The 23,164-nt window shown below is 36.6% G+C and overlaps 1 protein-coding gene and 1 long non-coding RNA gene across 6 annotated transcripts in view; both read left to right on the top strand.

Moving 5' to 3' along the window:
* The window catches only part of LOC127843887 (uncharacterized), a 71,714-nt gene that overhangs the window by 9,878 nt on the left and 38,672 nt on the right, over window positions 1-23,164 (top strand). For 2 of the 4 annotated variants that reach the window (XM_052373782.1, XM_052373780.1), the window contains exons 4-6: window positions 1,878-2,034; window positions 3,268-3,384; window positions 4,684-4,778. The exons of 1 other annotated variant lie outside the window; for it this stretch is intronic. In XM_052373782.1, the coding sequence (XP_052229742.1) occupies window positions 1,878-2,034; window positions 3,268-3,384; window positions 4,684-4,778 (369 nt within the window). The remainder of the gene's footprint in view (window positions 1-1,877; window positions 2,035-3,267; window positions 3,385-4,683; window positions 4,779-23,164) is intronic. One more of the 4 variants, XM_052373781.1, reaches the window with a different exon arrangement.
* On the top strand, window positions 20,952-22,965 carry LOC127843894 (uncharacterized). Of its 2 annotated transcripts, none has more exons than XR_008032407.1 (2): window positions 20,952-22,031; window positions 22,182-22,965. It is a non-coding gene; the product is annotated as an uncharacterized LOC127843894 (long non-coding RNA). The 2 variants fall into 2 exon arrangements; XR_008032406.1 differs by having other exon boundaries at window positions 20,952-22,081.

The raw sequence follows: 23,164 nt of genomic DNA, 5'->3' as shown, positions 1-23,164 counted from the left end.
TCCAAAATGTGTTGTTTGGTAAAGGGTTAAGGCATTTTGATTTCTATGGGTCTTGTGAATCTGTATCAAATCAAATGCGGAGATTTGATCTTCAGCATCTAAAAATATGTGAAATAGAAAGAACGACAATATCTTTTGGAGAGATAAATGTACCTACGTTATAAGCAAAGGACCTGTGCAACAATTCCCGGGCTTTTTTGTCTGTTAAGTTAACACGGTAGTAACTTTTTCCATATATAAAAATGCTCACCCTTCCAACTTTATGCGCCCAGTGGGACGAGGGATAGAGAGAAAGTCACATGCTTGAGTACATTTCAACCCATGCGCATTACACATTTTTTTCGCAAAGAAAAAAACAGTGGAGCGATACAGGGCCATCATGGCCCTCTTGTTAATTTTTTTTAAACATCATTAATAAATTACCACATTCCACATTATACCCCCCCCCCCTCTCACCCCCCTACCCCCCATTTTTTTTAACATCATCTAATAAATTACCCCATCCCACATTATACCCCCCTCTCACCCCCACTACCCCCCCCCACCCCCCGCCCGCCCCCCCCCCCCTCCCCCCAAAAAAAAAATTGTTCCTTTTTTTATTTTTGAAAGATCGTCTAATAAATTATTGAATACGAACAATTTCCCCATGATGGCTTACGTTATACTGTCAAGCACTCGAATAGTCGAGCGCGCTGTCCACTGACAGCTCTTGTTTAATGACCTTGTCAAATACATTTACTAGACAATAATAATAATTATTTATTTTTGTTCTATGTTTTCATAATCAAATTTCAAAACTGGCATCAATGTATTGTGCTCATCTTATTGATGATGTTTTTTATTCCCCCTTTTGAAAAAAAGGGAGCATATAGTGATCCGACTGTCAATCTGTCTGTCCGTCTGTCTGTCCATCACACACTTTGCGTTTAAGTTTCGAAAAATGCTCATAACTTCAATGTCCCTTGGGATATAACCTTCATATTTGGTATGCATGTGTATATGGACAAGGCCTTTTCATACGCACAAACATTTTTACCGCTGTGACCTTGACCTTGAACTTAGGGTCCGCGTTTAAGTTTCGAAATCTGCGTTTAGGTTACGAAAATGCTCATAACTTCTATGTTCCTTGAGATATAGCCTTCATATTTGGTATGCGTGTGTATATGGACAAGGCCTTTCCATAAGCACAAAAATTATGACCTGTGTGACCTTGAACTTGAAGTTAGGGTCGGCGTTAAGGTTTTGAAATCTGCCTTTACTTTTTGAAAAATGTTCATAACTTCTATGTCCCTTGAGATATAACCCTAATATTTGGTATGCATGTGTATATGGACAAGGCCTTTCCATACTTTTTTTTGACCCCTGTGACCTTGACCTTGAACATAGGGTCCGCATTTAGGTTTCAAAATCTGCGTTTAGGTTTCGAAAAATGTTCATAACTTCTATCAAGCGTTTATAGGGGGCATAAGTCATCCTATGGTGACAGCTCTTGTTCATTCTTCATTAGCAAATTGAAGTCATAGTTATGCACAAATATCAATGTATGTCGTTTGTTAAATATGAAATTGAACTTAATTGATTAGCCATCCTATAGAGATCCCCTGTGGCATTAAGATTGTAAACATTAAAAGTAATTCGGTTGCTTTTATTGCAAATTTTTACGCCCCCGGATCGAAAGATCTGGGGTATATTGTTTTTGACCTGTCAGTCTGTCTGTCATTCATTCATTTATCCATTGTGTGTGTCCTAAAACTTTAACCTTGGTTAAAGTTTTGCAATAACATCTCATGTTTTTAAATCCAATATGTATTTACTCTTTAATAAGAGAATACAAAGATTTGCAGATTATAATAATAACTGTTCAATTTTAATTGCAGGCTCTGGAGACAAAATACAGTGTCTTACGACAGAAGCTATTGGTTGATTGCTTGCGAATTAGGATGGGAACTGACCAATTGGAGGCCATGTCTCAAAACGATAAGCAGCAAAAAGTGATGATCCTGGATAATCGAGCTGTGGAACAAATCCAAATAGGTGTGTCTAATTGTTGATTGTATGGGTTTTTATGCCCCCGGTAGGGTGGCATATAGCAGTTGAACTGTCCGTCAGTGTGTCAGTATGTGTGTATGTGTGTCCGTCCGTCCGAAAACTTTAATGGCCATAACTTTTACAATAACTTTTGCATTATTGAAGAAAGCAACTTAATATTTGGCATGCATGTGCATCTCACGGAGCTGCACATTTTGAGTGGTGAAAGGTGAAGGTGAAGGTCATCCTTCAAGGTCAAATGTCTAATATATGGCGTCTGTCGGTCCATCCAACAACTTTAATATTGGCCATTACTTTTTCACTATTGAAGATAGCAACTTGATATTTGGCATGCATGTGCATCTCACGGAGCTGCACATTTTGAGTGGTGAAAGTTGAAGGTGCAGGTCATCCTTCAAGGTCAAATGTCTAATATATGGCGTCTGTCCGTCCGTCCAACAACTTTTAACATTGGCCATAACTTTTTTTACTATTGAAGATAGCAACTTGATATTTGGCATGCATGTGTATTTCATGGAGCTGAACATTTTGGGTGGTGAAAGTTGAAGGTCAATGTCATCCTTCAAGGTCAAATGTCAAATATAGGGTGTCTGTCTGTCCGAAAACTTTAACATTGGCCATAACTTTTGCAATATTGAAGATAGCAACTTGATATTTGGCATGCATGTGTATCTCATGAAGCTGCACATTTTGAGTGGTGGAAGTTTAAGGTCAAGGTCATCCTTGAAGGTCAAAGGTCAAAAAAAAAAAAATCAAAGCGGCGTTCTCATGAAGCTGCACATTTTGAGTGGTGGAAGTTCAAGGTCAAGGTCATACTTCAAGGTCAAAGGTAAAATATATATATATATTTTTTTCAAAGCGTTGCAATAGGGGGCATTGTGTTTCTGACGAACACATCTCTTGTTGATGTTTACTTCAGCTTCTACTGTCTTTTGTATGAGAATTGTGTTTGTTAAATACTATTTTACCGTTCAAACTACTTGTCCTTTCTTTAGAATAGCTTTAAACATGCGCATCTGGGATGAAACTTTCAGGGAATTTTTTGTTTAAAGGTGGTCTCCTCGAATAAAATAAGCCAGTGTTGGCAGCCTGTGTTGTCCCTGGTTAACCTGTGGGAAAGGCACGGGCTAATGCGGGAGGACACTACGCAAGTGAATTAAGCCCAGTTTTTGCAGAGCACTGATAATATAGATGACTGGGTGTCTTAACTCTTTTCAGGCAAGATAATGCCATCTCTCTTATGGGTGGGGTTTCACCTGCAAGAGACTGTTACCCAAATGATGGGGTTGTGTAAGCATGTCTTACGAAACAAGGTCAAGGGTCAGCAAGTCATAGGTAAGTGCCCTTTTTAAATTCATTAAAATAATCTCAGTCTGCTGTGAATTGAAGCCTGTTTATAGTTGTTTATCATGTATGTTTTTATGCCCCCGAAGGAGGGCATATAGTGATCGGATCGTCCGTCTGTCTGTCTTTCTGTCTGTCCTTCCTTCACACTTTGGGTTTAGGTTTCGCATTTAGGTTTCGAAAAATGCTCATAACTTCTATGTCCTTTCACATAGCAACTTGATATTTGGCATGCATGTGTATCTCATGGAACTGCACATTTTGAGTGGTGAAAGTTAAAGGTCAAGGTCATTCTTCAAGGTCAAGGTAAACAAACATGTATCAAACTGAAAGCGGCGCAGTAGTGGGCATTGTGTTTGTGACAAACCCATCTCTTGTTGTAATTATGTCTATTCTGTTTAACTATTATCATATGTGTTTTCTTACAATTATTCAATATAAGATCATCATATTCATGCTGAAAATACAATTAAATATGCACGATGTAATGTTTACCAAAAAACATATATGGGAACATTAATTTTAACCTTGACGGGGCAGTCATAACTATTTTACAAATAACAATTTGTTTCAGTAATAGAACTTTCAATGTGAAATATGTCATTAAAATGACTCAACCCATTATTTAAAGTAAAATTTCAAAGTTTTTGTTATGCCCCCGGATCGAAAGATCGAGGGCATATTGTTTTTGGCCTGTCTGTCTGTCTGTCTAACATTCATTCATTGTGTGTGTCCATAAACTTAAACCTTGGTTAAAGTTTTACAATAATTTTGCATTATTGAAGATAGCAACTTGATATTTGGCATGCATGTGTATCTCCTGGAGCTGCACATTTTGAGTGGTGAAAGGTCAAGGTCATCCGTCAAGGTCATAGGTCAAATATATGGCTTCAAAGCGGCGCAATAGGGGACATTGTGCTTCTGACAAAAACATCTCTTGGTAGTATTGAATAGCATTTTTCTGGACTTCATCAATGCATGTAGTGCAGAGAACATTGCGCTGGCGTAAATGCAAATGAAGCATACTTTTCTCAACAGCAAATACAACAATGAAAGACAGAGAAATTTTCCTTATTTTTTTAAATCAAGATTTAAACTGGGAGTTCACAGGTATGATTCCCACTGTGGGGGCTTCTTTAGATCTCCTCAAAAAGAAACCAAGTTTTGGTTATTTACAAGAAAGGAATGTACTCGAAAGCGTTTAAATAAACCTTAGGTTGTTAATTCGATAAAGCTAAACTAAATAGTTTGCAGAAAGTTAAGATTACTTTAAAGAGCTCTGTTTTACAGGAAGTGCCAAAACCAAGGAGAATCTTGACCAGTTGTTGCTGACATTCTGCATAGACTATCAGAAGTTCTCGGGATCTGTCACTCCTGCACTTGTGGTACAGGACCTTATTGCTTCAATTTGTAGCGGCCAGTTTTAGATTGTTTTTGGATCAAGTTATTTATTTGACTTTATTGTTACCTCAGTTGAATTATCTGAAGGGATATTAAATAATTATAACTCTCTGATTATACTCCTTTAATTGACGTTTCGGCATAATGCCTTTATCAAAACAATGGAAATAATATGTTAACTACATTTTTACGTCTTTTGACTGCACAATTTACGTCTTTTCACTGGTACCTTATTAATAGAGAATCAAAAACACATAAAACAGATAGGTGTTTTGAAGGATTGAATATTATGGTCATCATTCAATAAATTAGACTTCTCAAGTTCATTGATCATAAAACGCTGTTTTTTTTCTTCTACTTCAGGATTTGGTGTCTGGTCAGGTGACGAGAGCCCTGCAGTTAGTCCTGAAGGACAGTCTGGTGGTAATAATTTATGTCTACAATACAGGAACAACAAATTACTGAACTTTTTTCTTAGTTGCCGGAACCATTTTAAGCTCATCTATTTATTTTTTTTTAAATTATGAGCTATTGTCATCACCTTGGCGTCGGCGTTCGGTTAAGTTTTGCGTTTAGGTCCACTTTTCTCAGAAAGTATCAATGCTATTGCATTCAAACTTGGTACACTTACTTACTATCATAAGGGGACTGTGCAGTCAAAGTTATGTAACTTTGACTGGCATTTTGACAGAATTATGTGCCCTTTTTATACAAAGAAAATTGAAATTTTGGTTAAGTTTTGTGTTTCGGTCCACTTTATTCCTACAGTATCAAAGCTATTGCTTTCATACTTGCAACACTTACTAACTATCATAAGGACACTGTGCAGGCAAAGTTATGTAACTCTGACTGGCATTTGGACGGAATTATGGGCCCTTTATACTTAGAAAATTGAAAATTTGGTCAAGTTTTGTGTTTTGGTCCACTTTACCCCTAAAGTATCATAGATATTGCTTTCATACTTGGAACACTCGCAAACTATCATAAGGGTACAGTAAAAGGACAAGTTGCATAACTCTGGTTGTCATTTTTACGGAATTATGGCCCTTTTTTGACTTAGTAACTTTGAATATATGGTTAAATTTTGTGTTTCGATCCACTTTACTTCTTAAGTATCAAGGCTATTGCTTTCAAACTTCAAATACTTTCATGCTATCATGAGGTTACTGTACCTGGCAAGTTGAATTTTACCTTGACCGTTGAATGACCTTTACTCTCAAGGTCAAATTATTAAATTTTGCTAAAATTGCCATAACTTCTTTCTTTATGATTAGATTTGATTGATACTTTGACAAAACTACTCTTACCTGACATACCACAATAGACTCCACCCAAACCTTCCCACGTGCCCTCCCCTCCCCCCTCCTCCCCCCCGTCCCCCTATTTTTTTTTTGTATTTTTTTTTGTGTTACATCATCTCACAAATGACCACCACACCTTTTTTTTTCGCATTTTTGGAAAATAATGTAATAAATGTCCACACCCCCACACTATACACCCCTCTTCACTCCACCCCTCCCTCCTTTGTATTTGAAAATGAGAGTCCTTTCACTTTATAAAGAAAATAGATGAGCGGTCTGCACCCGCAAGGCGGTGCTCTTGTTAATTAATGCCATTCCGGACTATCTATTTTTTTCCCATTCCGGACAATCTATTTCCTTGTTTGGCGCCCCGATTACATTACATGTTAGCTAGAGGGTAGCTAATCCATATGTTGTTATACACATTCAACAGAGAGTAGCCGCCCTTGGTAAAATTTTGGGTCACAATGGGGAAACCTATATCTAAAAATTATTTCCAGTAAAGCAATTAAAATTATCGATAATTTTCACTGTTTGAAACAGTGACTTATCAGTTTTAATTCACTGATATATCTCTATTAACCAACAGAAAGCATAAAATAAATTTTAACATTTCCAGCTTTAGCAAAAATTAAGGAGCAAACTTGTCACTATTTATGGTCTTTACAAGTGTCTGTTGATTGTGTATACTATACGAGACTATAAGGCAAATCGCTTATTGATATTTTAAATAAATCCACTGGAAATTGAAAATGTGCATAAAACATATAAGAAAAAAATGTGTTATAATTTGTTATGAATGACTAAAATTCATTCCCTTTTCACACTTTAATTGAGGTGATCTTTATTTTTCTTGAAACATGTATACAGATATTAGTTGGAGATTTTTTAGTTACCCATTTTCTGTATCAATTTTACCACTGTTTAAGGCTGTGGTAGTTTGCTTTCAAAATTCTTGAAACATAAGATTTTCATTGAATACCGAAGTCTCTATAGAATATTGTATTTTGGAACATCCATGGTTTGTTTTTGTTTTATTATTTTTTACCGGTTTACACACGTTTAACTAAATTTACTGTTTATTCTACAAAAGTTTTTTGTTTAATATTTGTCAACATTGAAAATATTCTGGTAATATGTTTGAATACATTGTGTACATAGTGGTTCTTATCACTCTTATATTTAATGATGGAGACAGATGACCTTCTTCCTGTTAATCTACCTAATAATACACTCTCCTATTCCAAACTGGTTAGTACCAATATAAGTGAAGTGTGTTATTAGCTCGGCTGTTTTCGGAAACCCGAGGTATTGTCATAGCCAGCTCGTTGCGCGCCGTCAGGCGTCCGCTGTCCTCGACGTGCTAAAAACTTACCTTTGCCTCTAAAATCAAAGTGCTTCCACCTACAACTTTGAAACTTCATATGATGATGCACCTTGATGAGTTCTACATGCCACACCCATTGTTGGTTCACTACGTTAAAGGTCAAGGTCACTGTGAACTCTAAAAAAAATTCTTACAAGCTTTAATTAATTCAAAACTGCCCCCGCAGCCGAGCTTTAGTTTAGTTTAAACCTATTTATTTTAGCTCGATTGCATAGAAAGTAATTCCTACTTATTTGAAATGCTCTCGAGTCCGTTTCCTGGGCCTAGAACCAGTACTTGTACAGTACAGCCGAGCTTTGGCACCCGTTATGCAGTGCTCTTGTTCTGTATTGTACTTTCAATGAATATTGTACGTTCAATTAATACATCAAACATGTTATTTAAATATATTTATGTGAAATACAACAATTTCTTTAGATTATTTATGAAATTTAAATGTGTATCTCAAAATTAGATTTGAACGAATCACATACCAGTAATCCTTATATGGATTTAACAAATTTAACTGCAACCATCTCGAGTTGTGGAGGGCAAATTTAAATATTGCTCAGATTTGTGGACCGTGAAATGGGCTCAATTATAAAGTTAATGATGTGAGTTGGAGGTGATAATTTACTATTAAGTTTATCATCAACATCATCATCATTAAACATTGTCATAATTATTAACATCATCAATGTATATTAAATGGAATGCATGATTATGTTGACAGGTTTGCAAATTTGACGTACATGAAGCATTTTATTTTTACAAAGGTCGCAGAATCAGATGAATTTAGTTAAGTGTTGTCAAAAATTTCAATCATAAAATAAATCTGTTTTTTTATATATTGTTTTATATCTATGTCTACCGTCAGTCATCGACATTCACTATGTAAACACAATGGAAGCCTTTTTCATTGCTCGAAATTCAGGCAAATTAATTGGTGAGAACATTTATCTCAATAATATCTTCTGAAACATTCCATGAAAGCGAAAAGTATCGTTCTTGATTAGCCTGTGCAGACTGCACAGGCTAATCTGGGACTCCCATTTGCGATAATAAAGCCCGGTATTCCCAGAGCATGACTCATGTTTTAAGAAAATCTCTTTTTCTTGTCAGCTCTCCATTTGGCCGCACTATACGGCCACCCAGGACTAATAGACATGTTATCCATGAACGGTTGCCTTGCCGATGCCTCCGATGTCCTGGGCCGCACTCCACTGCACATGGCGGCATTGAAGAGACATCAAAACATCATTTTGAGTAAAATGTGTGTGTTTTATCCACGTTCTAGGCAAACCAGACTTACCACAGGTCTGCACATGCTAATCTGGGACAACACTCACCACAGGTCTGCACAGGTTAATCTGGGACAACACTTACCACAGGTCCGCACAGGCTAATCTGGGACAACACTTACCACAGGTCTGCACAGGCTAATCTGAGACAACACTTACCACAGGTCTGCACAGGCTAATCTGGGACAACACTTACCACAGGTCTGCACAGGCTAATCTGGGACAACACTTACCACAGGTCTGCACAGGCTAATCTGGGACAACACTTACCACAGGTCTGCACAAGCTAATCTGGGACAACACTTGCCACAGGTCTGCACAGGCTAATCTGGGACAACACTAACCACAGGTCTGCACAGGCTAATCTGGGACAACACTTACCACAGGTCTGCACAGGCTAATCTGGGACAACACTTACCACTGGTCCGCACAGGCTAATCTGGGACAACACTTACCACAGGTCTGCACAGACTAATCTGGGACAACACTTACCACAGGTCTGCACAGGCTAATCTGGGACAACACTTACCACAGGTCTGCACAGGCTAATCTGGGACAACACTTACCACAGGTAGAAATTTCATGAAGTGTGTTTATTTTTAGAAATGTAAATGTTAAGCATAACAGGGTTTTGTTTAATTCTGAAGCTCTTGCCAATCTTAGGCTAAACCCTCTCAGATTATTTGTATTCATATAATGTTCATCCAGGTTTCAATGAAACCTACGCCTAAAATGTATTTGCCCATCAATGAAAATGTGCCAAAGTTATCCCTGGGGAGCATATAATCGCCGATTTGTCCTTGTGTCCGTCCGTCCGTGCACAATTTGTGTCCGGGCTATTTCTCAGCAATTAATGACCGGAACTCAATTAAACTTTATAGGAAGCTTCACTACCAAGAGGAGATGTGGATATTATCAGCTGGTTCGGGTCGGATCATTTTTCACAGAGTTATGGCCCTTTGAAATTTTCCATTAACTGTACATATAGCGAAATTCTTGTCCGGGCTATTTCTCCGCAACTAATGACTGGAATTCAATGAAACTTTATGGGAAGCTTCACTACCAACAGGAGATGTGCATATTATCAGCCGGTTATGGTCAGATGATTTTTCACAGAGTTATTGCCCTTTGAATTTTCTTTAAACTGTACATATAGTGCAATTCTTGTCCAGGCTATTTTCCCCAAGTACTGACTAGAATTCAATGAAGCTTTACGGGAAGCTAAACTACCTTGAGGAGATGCGCATGTTATTTGTGGGTTCTGGTTAGATGAGTTATTTAGAGAGTTATGGCCCTTTGACATTTTTAAGTTGCTAAACCATCCATCGTATTATTTTGTCCAAAGTAATGCCCCTCAAGACGTTTCCTTTTATCTGAATACAAAATGCAATATTGTGACAAAAATAACCTTTTGGGGATCATCACCCGTCTCCGACGGTTTCTTGTTATAACATTATTGAAGACTAGAGCCCCATCTCAGAGCCTTACTAAAACTATGAAAGCATGATTTGGGCGATGCTCTGTGATTAAGGGGTTTAATGCATGTGCGTAAAGTGTCGTCCCAGGTTAGCCTGTGCGCACAGTCTAATCAGGGATGACACTTTCCGCTTAAACTAGACTTTTGCTAAGAAGAGACTTTCTTAACAAAGACACATCATACATATTGATGACTACCAATGCGTTAAAATACTTATCTTAGTGGTGAAAGGTTAGATAGGCTTCACACCTGTGAATGCATCTCTTGTTCTGATAACATACGTATCTTAGTAACTAATAACGTATCTTAGTGGTAAAGGGTTAGAAAGGCTTCACACCTGTGAAGGCATCTCTTGTACTTATAACTTTTTTGTATTTTTAGTTACTCTTGGTTCATTTTGGGGGTTAAGTGCGAGCCATAGACAATGAAGGCAACATTCCACTGCATTTATGTGCCTAAAATGGACATGAGGAAGTAAATAAAGGCATTTAACAAATAATGTTCAATATGTCGAAATACCTAATGATGCATAGTTCGGTAATGTAGTAGTTATTCAGGGTTATAAACTAACATATTGTTCATTGCTAAATTCATCAATACTTTTTGTACTGTTATCTTAATGTTAAGTATTTTATTTGTCATGCATATTGTTTCAATAATTATTTAAAAGTTAAAAATCAAGCAATACAAATTGGGGCGTAATACATATGTATGAAGCGTCGTAGATTAGCCTGTGCCATCTGCACGGGCTAATCAGGGACGACGCTGTCCCGTTTTATGTTATTGTTCTAAAGGAAGTATCTTAGCAAAACGCCAGTTGACGCGGAGATTGCAAAGGATCATCTGGGACAACACTTAACTGGGACAACACTTTACTGGGACCACACTTTACTGGGACCACACTTAACTGGGACAACACTTAATGCAGATGCATTAAGCCCTGTTTTCCCAGAGCGCTGCTATTTTTTTTAAATCTTTCCACATTTACTTCCATTTCAGTGAAAGCCATTCTGTTCTTGGACAGCCTAAGGAGTCGTGTTGACGTTAATGCGGGCAATGATATAGGAGAGACTCCACTGCACTTGGCTGCTAAGTGGGGATATGGTTAGTGATATAGGAGAGACTCCACTGCACTTGGCTGCTAAGTGGGGATATGGTAAGTGATATGGGAGAGATTCCACTGCACTTGGCTGCTAAGTGGGGATATGGTAAGTGATATGGGAGAGATTCCACTGCACTTGACTGCTAAGTGGGGATATGGTAAGTGATATGGGAGAGACTCCACTGCACTTGGCTGCTAAGTGGGGATATGGTAAGTGATATAGGAGAGACTCCATTGCACTTGGCTGCTAAGTGGGGATATAGTGAGTGATAAAGGAGAGACTCCACTGCACTTGGCTGCTAAGTGGGGATATGGTGAGTGATATAGGAGAGACTCCACTGCACTTGGCTGCTAAGTGGGGATATGGTAAGTGATATAGGAGAGACTCCACTGCACTTGGCTGCTAAGTGGGGATATGGTAGGTGATATGGGAGAGACTCCACTGCACTTGTCTGCGAAGTGGGGATATGGTAAGTGATAAAGGAGAGACTCCACTGCACTTGGCTGCTAAGTGGGGATATGGTGAGTGATATGGGAGAGACTCCACTGTACTTGTCTGCTAATGTTGGGATATGGTAAGTGTTGGAGAAGATATGGCATAAAATAGCATGTTGCGTAGCCTTGCTCCATGTTTCTTCTCCTCATTTTGCATGCTTTTTAGGTACACACAATACATCTGAACATGTTTAGCTCACCTGAGCACAATGTGCTCATGGTGAGCTTTTGTGATGGCCTTTTGTATGTCGTGTGTTTTGCGGCGTCAACATTTGCCTTGTTAACACTCTAGAGGCCATATTCATTGCCAATCTGCATGAAATCCGGTCAGAAGATTGGTCTCAATGATATATTGTATGAGTTCGAAAATGGTAACGTTTGCTTTAAAAACACAGTTTCTAAGAGGCGGCGTATTTTTCAATATATGGCTAAATATGGCTTTAGTAAAACCTTGTGAACACGCTAGAGGCCACATTTGTTGTCCGATCTTCATGAAAATTTGTCAGAAGATTCATCCCAATGTTATCTTGGACGAAAATGATGCCGATTGATTGAAAAATATTGCCGCCAAGGGGGCGGGGCATCTTATGCCCCCTGATCGATAGATCGGGGTATATTGTTTTTGGCATGTCTTTCTATCTTTCTGTCTGTCATTCTGTCCCAAAACTTTAACCTTACAGTAAAGTTTTGCAATAACTTTTGAAATATTGAACATAACAACTTGATATCTGGCATGCACGTTCATCTCATGCAGATGCACATTTTGAGTGGTGAAAAGTCAAGGTCATCCTTCAAGGTCAAAGGTCAAAAAATTAAATATTAAATATAGTAAAGTTTTGCAATAACTTTTGAAATATTGAACATAGCAACTTGATATTTGGAATGTATGTGTATCTCATGGAGCTGAACATTTTGAGTGGTGAAAGGTCAAGGTCATCCTTCAAGGTCAAAGGTCAAAAATTTAAAACTTTAATATAGTAAAGTTTTTCAATGACTTGAATATTAACATAGCAACTTGATATTTAACATGCATGTGTATCTCATGAAGCTGCACATTTTCAGTGGTGAAAGGTCAAGGTCATCATTCAAGGTCAAAGGTAAAAAAGCGGTGCATTAGGGGGCATTGTGTTTCTGACAAACACATCTCTTGTTCATAATATAGCTATAGTAAAGCCTTGTTAACACTCTAGAGGCCAAATTTATTGTATGATCATCATGAAACTTGGTCAGAAGATTTGTCCTAATGATACATTGGCCAATGTTTAAAATGGTTGTGATTGCTTGAAAAACATGGCCTCCAGGGGGCGGGGCATTTTTCCTTATATGGCTGTATATGAATTAAGAAAAACATTGTTAACACTCTAGTGGTCAAATTTATTGCCCGATTTTCATGAAATGTGCTAAGAAGATTCATCATAATGATATCTTGTATGAGTTCGAAAATGGTTCGGGTTGGTTGCAAAACATGGCCAAAAGGAGGCGGGGCATTTTTTCCTTATATGGATATTGCAAAACCTTGTTAACACTCTAGAGGCCACATTTATTTCCGATCATCATGAAACTTGGTCAGAACATTTGTCCTAATGATATCTTAGATGAGTTGAAAAATAGTTCACGTTGGTAAAAAAACGCAGGCACTAAGGGAGCGGGGCATTTTTCCTTATATGGCTTTATGGCTTCAGTAAAACCTTATTTACACTCTAGAGGCTAGTCAGGCCACATTTATTGTCTGATTTTCATGAAGCTTGGTCAGAAGATTTGTCGTAACGATATCTTAGATGAGTTGAAAAATTCTTGCAGTTGATTGAAAAATATGGTCACCAGGGGGGCGGGCATTTTTTCCTATATGGCTATTATCAAAATTTGTTAACACTCTTAAAGTCACATTTATTGTCCAATCTTCACGAAACTTTGTCAGCACATTTGTTTTAATTATATCATGGATGTGTGCTAAAATTGTTCTGGTATGTTGAAAAACGTGACCGCCAGGGTGTTAATTATGCATGAACAGTGGTAAGATCATTTAATCAAATGACATCAAAGGGCTGCACATAAAAGGTCAGTTCCTTTCAGGCCCTCTTGTTTTTAATTTAATGTTGTGTTTTTTTCAAATGCAAGTTTTGTGTCTATACTTCAGCAACTCATTAACAAGTGAAAGACAAAGACATTTCTCAGATTAAACAACTTATAAGAGAAAGACTCAAATCATCTGTGTGCTTTGGAATCGATTGGTCCTAAAATCCTTTCTACAACCATTTTCCATCTACCTCTGATTAGAAAAGGCAGTTGTTGTCCGTTACTGGCATAAGTGTGGGTATCTAATATTTGTAAAACAGCTATCCCAGCAAACATACGCAAACAAAACAAGATTGCTTACAATCCTCCCCCCATCTGTAGTACCGGATGGGCAGGTGTCAAGAATATCATGAAATATTTATTGTATATTTTAAGTACTGGAAAGACGGTTTGAGATTTATATGCATGATTCTGATTATAACTAAGAGATAGATAGGTTTATGCAAGATAAAGCACACACAGAATTCTGCTACTTTTTTATTGGCAAGATTTAAACACAACACATTTGTCAAAATCTGCTAGTTTTGTATTGGCAGGATTTGCTGAAGAATTAATACATTATTGTTGACATTGATAAGTAAAAATATTACAAGATTGATTACTTGTTTAGCTCACCTGAGCACATCGTTATCATGGTGAGCTTTTGTGAACACCTTTTGTATGTCGTCAACACTTTGCTTTGTTAACACTCTAAACTAGTAAGAAAATTTGTTCTAATGATATTTCGGCTGAGTTCTAAAATGGTTCCAATGGTTCCGATTCGTTAAAAACACATGGCCGCCAGTGGGTGGGGCAATTTTGCTTATTTGGATATAGTAAAACCTTGTTTACACTCTAGAACTACATTTGTAGTCCAATGTTCATGATACATTTTTACTTATGATATCTCGTCTGAGTTTGAAAATGGTTCCGGTCAGTTGAAAAACATGGCCGCCAGGGGAGTGGCAGTTTTCCTTATATGGCTATAGTAAAGCCTTATTAACACTCTAAAAGTCATTTTTAAAGTTCAATTTTCATGAAACTTGGTCAGAACGTTTGTTCTTATGATATCGTGGGCTGCTCATAACAAGTAAGTTCCTTTGTATCACAGATGAGCGACTTTGGGTCCTTCAGGCCCTCTTGTCTGATCTACATGTACTTTACCTGTCTTAATTTATATTTCATATTTGTTCTTTTTGTTCTCGCCTCAGAGTAACGAGTACAATGGATTCCTGTATGATGAAATGCAGGGTGTTGACCTAGTAAGCTCTATCCTCCTGGCTATGGACAAGAAACAGAAACCCTTCACTAGACGACCCTGCATCTCTACGTTCAAGGTTGTGTAGTCTTCTATGAAAATATGCACCATCTTTTATTGCTTACTTGAAGTGTTGAGTTGTTTATGGGCAAAGAGTTTCATGTTACTTTAGTTTAAACCTATTTTGTTTAGTTGTATTGCTTTTGAGTCCTTTTCCTGGATAGAACCAGTTCTTGGTATCTTTGGAGGAGACCTTTAGAACGTTCCCACGCTGGGGAGATTTTAAGTCGGCTTTTACAAAATGACTTATTCAACTACAAAATGACTTGCTTGACTACAACTTTGCTACGTCAACTGCAAACTGATTTACTCAACTAAAGTAAATTATTTTCAGGTCACTAGGTGAAAGATCAAGGTCACAGTGACTTGATACAGTAAAATAGTTTCTGGATGATAAATCAAGAATGCTTACGCTTAGGATCATGAAACTTCATAGGTAAATTGATCATCACTGGCAGATGATCCTTATTGATTTTCAGGTCACTAGGTCAAAGGTCAAGGTCACAGTGACTCGAAACAGTAAAATGGTTTCCGGATGATAACTCAAGAATTCTTACGCCTAGGATCATTAATCTTCATAGGTACATTGATAATGACTGGCATATGACCCCTATTGATTTTCAGGTCACAAGGTCAAAGGTCAAGGTCACAGTGGCTCAAAATAGTAAAATGGTTTCCGGATGATAATTTATTATTTATTAATTTATATTTATATATAAAATAAATATTTATTAATTTTCAGGTCACTAGGTCAAAGGTCAAGTTCACAGTGAGTTACCTGATGATAACTCAAGAATAATTAGGCTTATGATCATGAAACTTCATAGGTACATTGATCATAACTGGCAGATGACCCCTATTGATTTTCAGGTCACTAGGTCAAAGGTTAAAGTCACAGTGAGAAAAAAACGTATTCACACAATGGCTGCCACTACAACTGACAGCCCATATGGGGGCATGCATGTTTTACAAACAGCCCTTGTTTCATATATAAACAACGTCTGTTGAATATTTATATTCCACTAAAATCAGCCAAAAATTAATGCTTAACAAACAATAACAGTTGCACAGATTATACGTTGAATACTCAATTCCATATTACTACATAAACATATCCTTTAATTTGCATTTCATGGATTTGCTGCTTTATGAGTACTAAGTGCGCACAATTTAGCCATAAACTTACAGCTACCTTACTTGAAGCTCCGGAAGGAAAGAATGGCAGTTTAAAGGATTTAAAGACTAGTTCCAACACAAGTTATGTGAGTGGGCCGGGAAACGCACTGTTGATCTTCGGGTTAGTTGTCCAGTTCTCTAACAACCAAGCTAGCTGGCCTGAAAAATATAACTTCTAAATATTCATACAACTACAATATTTAAATTTCCTTCTGTCATTGCAGGGGAAAATTATATTATACTGCTTGGTGGCTTTAACCTGTCTCCAGGTACCAAATGTTAGTCGATTGATTTTTATTAACCAGGTTTTCCGAAGGAAAAAACTGGTTATTAGATTGGCGAATGCGGGCGGGCTGGCTGGCTGGCTGGCGGGCTGGCGGAATAAGCTTGTCCGGGCCATAACTATGTCGTTCATTGTCAGATTTTAAAATCATTTGGCACATTTGTTCACCATCATTGGACGGTGTGTCGCGCGAAATAATTACGTCGATATCTCCAAGGTCAAGGTCACACTTTGAGTTCAAAGGTCAAAAATGGCCATAAATGAGCTTGTCCGAGCCATAACTATGTCGTTCATCGTCAGATTTAAAAATCATTTGGCACATTTGTTCACCATCATTGGACGGTGTGTCGCGCGAAATAATTACGTCGATATCTCCAAGGTCAAGATCACACTTTGAGTTCAAAGGTCAAAAATGGCCATAAATGAGCTTGTCCTGGCCATAATTATGTCATTCATTGCGAGATTTTAAAATCATGTGGCACATTTGTTCACCATCATGGGACGGTGTCGCACGAAAGAATCATGTCAATATCTCCAATGTCAAGGTCGCCACGACTAAAAATAGATTTTTTTTAAAAACAAACTTACATAGGGGGTTAATTTTGTTTGTTCATTTCATAAGTTCAGTTTGAGTTTTCTCCCTTTATCAGATTTTTTTTTCACAATGAAAACCTGGTTTTGTGACAATTTTGTCCCTTGTTCTTCTTTGTTTCAATGTTATGTAGTGTTTTTGCTGATAGCCATTTTGGGGTACAATTATGGCACATCTTTGGAGCAAGTACTTGTTGGCATCTTTAGGGCACTGCTTCTTTCACTTGCTGCCACTTTTGCTGTTCTCTTCTTCAAGCAGCTCCGTAAAGATCTGGAAATTGTTGGATAGAGTGACCATAAACTTTTCTTTTTTTATCCAGTTGTCTTTTAGCATAGTGGTGTTGTAACGCTGGTGTTGGCTTGACTTGCCTGTCTATCTCTTCTTTTGCTTCAGTTTCAATTGAGTCACAAGGAAAAGATGGTCCGAATCAACATCTACTCATCACTTGATGGGTACATACTCTCTGACTTTTACAGCATCAGGGCTTCTGCCAGGGTGTGTGCTGCATCCTCCTGCTTATGTCACAAGTGCAGCAGTAACTTGCTGGAAGTCAATCGCTTCTGCCCAGAATTAATCCATCATTATTCGCTGATTTTATGACAGTTCAACTTTCTTATATCTTCTCCAACTTGTGCTGTCTCCCCAGTCTGGTACATGTATGGATGGTGGTGTTGGTCCTGGTGGAGATGATGTTCTTCGGCCTGGCAGCTTCCAGGAGGTCTATCTTCTCCCTTTTCCATGATGTATTGTTTTTCTGTAGCTACAGTGTTTTTCATAAAGTAGGGTTGCTAGCTATATGCAAAAATAATCTGGCAACAGTTATAACATATAGGGGAGGCTACTCCATAGATAGTTGGAATTACCTCTTATTCTTGAAGTACGTCACTTTACTAAAAGTTGTTCTGAATTAAGTTAGAATTTTGTTAAAAACTATGTGCATTCAAAAATTCAATTAGATATGTTTCATATAAGGTGTCTAATATTAAAAGAATTATGTTTTTGTTTATTTTAGATTTTAATGATCTTCGAAATCTAGGCTATCACAATTGTATTGCCGACGGTGTCTTCACAAACATAAGCGACGCCAACAAAAAAGGCAGCAAGACATACGATAACATCTGGATATCTAAACAGACAAAACAAGTATTCACTGGTAAGAATTATTTTATCCCCCGCCGAAGGCGGAGGGATATAGAATTGGCGTTGTTTATCTGTCTGTCTGTCCATCCGTCCATCTGTCCGTCCATCTCAAAATTTATCTTTGGCGGGGGATATCAATTCAACAAATGTGCTTGTTAATATCGTTGTGTTTGATTTTGCTGATTTAAAGCTTTGTGTATTGTAAAAGATTTGTGTTCAAGATTTCCATCAGTTGATGTTAATTATCCCCCGCCATAGGCGGAGGGATATTGTTTTGGTGTTTTCCGTCCGTCCTTCCGTCCGTCCATCCGGAGCCATATCTTGAAAGTGCTTTGGCGGATTTCATTGAATGAGTATGAATATGGATAAGAGGATGATGCACGCCAAATGGCATTGTACACCATCTGTTAATAATGGAGTTATGGCCCTTTGTATCTTGAAAAAAATCCTTTTTTGAGTGTCAGATATATTACTTTTGTGTCCAGAAGCATAATGGCGGGGGTTATCAATTCACTGAATTTGCTTATTTAAACTTTGCTTACCATTGATTTATAGGTAAATAATATCGATTGAATTAAGTATGTTTATCAATGAAAATGTTTATCAATAAGTTCTTGTTCCTGATTCTCAAATAAACATAAATGTATCATATTGTCAAACCATGGAGATTTAATTATGTTGATGCCATTATTTCCGCAAACAATCCAACAGTGAATATGCAAACAATTTGTTGAAAAGCTTAACATATGGAAATAATGTGTTAATGTTTGTTCATTTCCGATTTAAAATCTGCGAATATGATTATCAGAAGTATAGGATAATGTTGTTTTAGACGGTTTTATGGTAATATATTTTATTCCCCTGTACAGGTCAATGTGACGTCGTGAGAGAGGGCCTGTCCAGTCCCTGGATCCCTAAGGGCTGGACGTGGGGCGGGGTTGTGAGTGACCACTGTCCAGTGTGGGCCCAGTTCTACACGGGCCGTGACCTTGACACTGGAGACCTGAAGATCGGACCAGAGGTTATTAAATTTGCACTGACTGACTGATGTTTTGTAAAAGATTAGAATATTACACATGTTACTCTGGTTATGTGACAGACATCACTGATTTCGAATTGGTGATGCAATTCTTCAAACAGTAAACAGTGAAAATATTCCACACTTTTCATTATGTTATTGCTGTGAAAATCGCCATTTAAACTACTTTAAAATGGAAGCCAATAATAAACTTACAAGACACAATTAACCAGCGATTGAACATTTTTGTATTTTAATATCAGAAATATTCTCTTGGTCAAATGTTAACAATTTATTTAGCAAATTTGTTCAACATGTTATGGTACATGAAGTTTGGAGATGTTGATGTTATTTTATGTTTTGATGTACTGCTGATTTCACATTAGGTGTACCATTCTTGGGAATGTGGAAAATAGTGAATGCCACTTTTGTTTTTAAGTAGATTTTGTGTTCCTTGTTATAGTAAAACTCTCAATTCACAACATATGAACCAATAAACCATCTTTAATTACTTGCACATGAATGTCTACGGTAATTATAATTGTTATAAGTTTTGCTTTAATGTCAGAAATATTTTGTATAATTCTTATTTCAATGTAGCTTACAAAACCAATTAGATTGTGTTGATATGTTTGAATACACAAAACAAATTATATTTATTATATTATCAAAATTTGATAAGGTTTTGTTGTTTTAACTTTGATATTGCATTTCTGCTGAATTTCACTAGTTTGTATTATTACTTGCTTCATTTTAATAATTTAATGATCAAAATATTTTATGATAGCATTTTTTTGTCCCCCACTATAGTAGTGGGGGACATATTGTTTTTGCCCTGTCTGTTGGTCTGTTTGCGCCAACTTTAACATTTTGCAATAACTTTTGTTATATTGAAGATAGGAACTTCATATTTGGCATGCATGTGTATCTCATGAAGCTGCACATTTTGAGTGGTGAAAATTCAAGGTCAAGGTCATCCTTCAAGGTCACGGGTCAAATATATGTGGCCAAAACCGCTCATTTTATGAATACTTTTGCAATATTGAAGATAGAACCTTGATATTTGGCATGCATGTGTATCTCATGGAGCTGCACATTTTGAGTGGTGAAAGGTCAAGGTCATCCTTCAAGGTCAGAGGTCAAATATATGTGGCCAAAATCGCTTGTTTTATAAATACTTTTGCAATATTGAAGATAGCAACTTGATATTTGGCATGCATGTGCATCTCATGGAGCTGCACATTTTGAGTGGTGAAAGGTCAAGGTCATCCTTCAAGGTCAGAGGTCAAATATATGTGGCCCAAATCACTTATTTTATTAATACTTTTGCAATATTGAAGATAGCAACTTGATATTTGGCATGCATGTGTATCTCCATGGAGCTGCACATTTTGAGTGGTGAAAGGTCAATTTCATCCTTCACAAGGTCAAGGTCATCCTTAAAGGTCAAACGTCATATAGGGGGACATTGTGTTTCACAAACACATCTTGTTCGATTGTGCATTGTGAAGTTTTAATTTTATGCAGTGCAGTGTAGAGCGGAAAATGCAATTTTTTTTAAGAAGCACCCATTAAATGCATAATTGTCATTCATTTATTTTATCCTGTGTATTTAATATTTATAAATGATATTATGTCTAATTGAAATCTGTAATAATATATATATATAGTTCCCTGTATGAATTTGTTATAGATTAAAATGAAATGTTTTGTTTCATTTGGGAATATTTCATAGACTACCATGTTTTTGTCTGTTTAAATTAATTGTATACATTGTTGTATTTTGAACAATATTAACATTAGTATTAAATGAGCGTCTAGCAATAGCCAAAAGTATGTATCGGGATAAACTTATTTTATTTGGGTTCATTTACATTCAAGTAGAATGCATTTTTAAGGTGTTTATTATTAGTATATACCGTAGGACTTTAAGATAATATTATTTTCAATAATGTAGTTGTATTTTGCTTTTGTTAATTATTGCTAAATAAAAATTAGAGTTTGATATAGATAATACTGGGACAATGCTACATATATATGCCTAACAGAATGTGTCCTGCATTTAGAAAGTGACTTAATATAAACATACTTGAGCTGTGATTTGGAAGAATATGTATTCAATACATGTGCATATAGGATTGTCCCAGATGAGTCTATGAGCGCTAATGAGGGACGACAGTTTCTCTTGCTTTTATTAAATTTCAGTCTTCAGAAGTAAATTAGGGGCCATTCGTTATAGGTCAATATTTATGCATCTAAAACTTGAGAATAAGCAGCAACAGTTTATGTTCTTTGATCAATTACTTATGATTGGATTGAGATAATGTGCTGAAGATTTGTGGAAGTGTATACCCAGCTTACATACCCTACCTGGATTCCATTTCGAGCCAGTTGGGTTAAAGTCTATGTCACTATTATTAAAATTAGACAAACTACACTCAGTAACACCGCTTTTATATTAGGGTATTGTTCCTAAATTGTATGAATTGTTAGCTCACTGCTTTTATATTAGGGTATTGTTCCTAAATTGTATGAACTGTTAGCTCACCGCTTTTATATTAGGGTATTGTTCCTAAATTGTATGAATTGTTAGCTCACCGCTTTTATATTAGGGTATTGTTCCTAAATTGTATGAACTGTTAGCTCACCGCTTTTATATTAGGGTATTGTTTCTAAATTGTATGAATTGTTAGCTCACCGCTTTAATATTAGGGTATTGTTCCTAAATTGTATGAATTGTAAGCTCACCGCTTTTTTATTAAGGTATTGTTCCTAAATTGTATGAATTGTTAGCTTACGTGTAGATCTAGCTTGGGAAAACTAGATACAAGTCAAAGTCACTGTAAGTTAATTAAAAAATTCCGCTTACATAACTTAAATTGTATGAAGAATTTCCGCTGTTTTTGTAGGTGTAGGTAGATTCCACGCAGTCTTAGGTGATGTAAGCGTGTATTTCAATCCCTCTGACACCTTACATGTAAAACAGAATTAGTTTGCATTATATTTAATTGAGTCTTATAATGTGAGCATATTGTTCCTACTGAAAATGTTTGTAAGGGCAGTGCAAATTGCAAAATATTGTTACTTGTCTTTTATTCAAGAAAATGCTGTGGGTATACCACGTACACTACTTTATGTATGGACCCACCTTTTGTCTTCTTGATCTCGACTGCTCTGTATACATGTTATTCTTATACTTATTTCTTATTGCATTTGATAAATGTTGTATTGATGAGGAAGATCAAATGTTCATTTTACTGTCTTGAACAAGTTTAGGTTACAGCTAATTTCATAAAACAAAATTGCCACATAATAATGCATAGTTTATTATGTAACATGAAACTTTTCTATGTGTCATAAAATACAACAGTGTACGAAACCAATTTGCCAAAACACTTTTAGTTTTAATTTCTAAATCTTGTAATATATAAATGTGTGTCTTTTGTGACACTATATTATGTTGGCAATGTATGCTTATGAATTTCTATTAAACGCAAATGTTATTATTTATTTAAATAAAGACTAATAATAAATAATGTAAACAATTTACTTTTTTGATATTATTTGAAATGACCATTTTTTAAGTATTTGTAAATAGTTCTAAAAGCTTTTTTTGTAGTATTATTTACTAACATAATTTCATGTTCCTTATAGGCACATTTATTTATTTCGAGCTTTCTCCCTTTGTATTCTAACCAGGTCCAAGCGGGTAATGTTCATATCTTTAAAACACATCATTCACGGCA

This window comes from Dreissena polymorpha, chromosome 9, assembly GCF_020536995.1.
Source record: "Dreissena polymorpha isolate Duluth1 chromosome 9, UMN_Dpol_1.0, whole genome shotgun sequence".
In the NCBI taxonomy this organism is placed as follows: Eukaryota; Metazoa; Mollusca; class Bivalvia; order Myida; family Dreissenidae; genus Dreissena; species Dreissena polymorpha.
The sequence above is the reverse complement of the archived record's forward strand: the minus strand, read 5'-3'. Positions and strand labels throughout refer to the sequence as shown.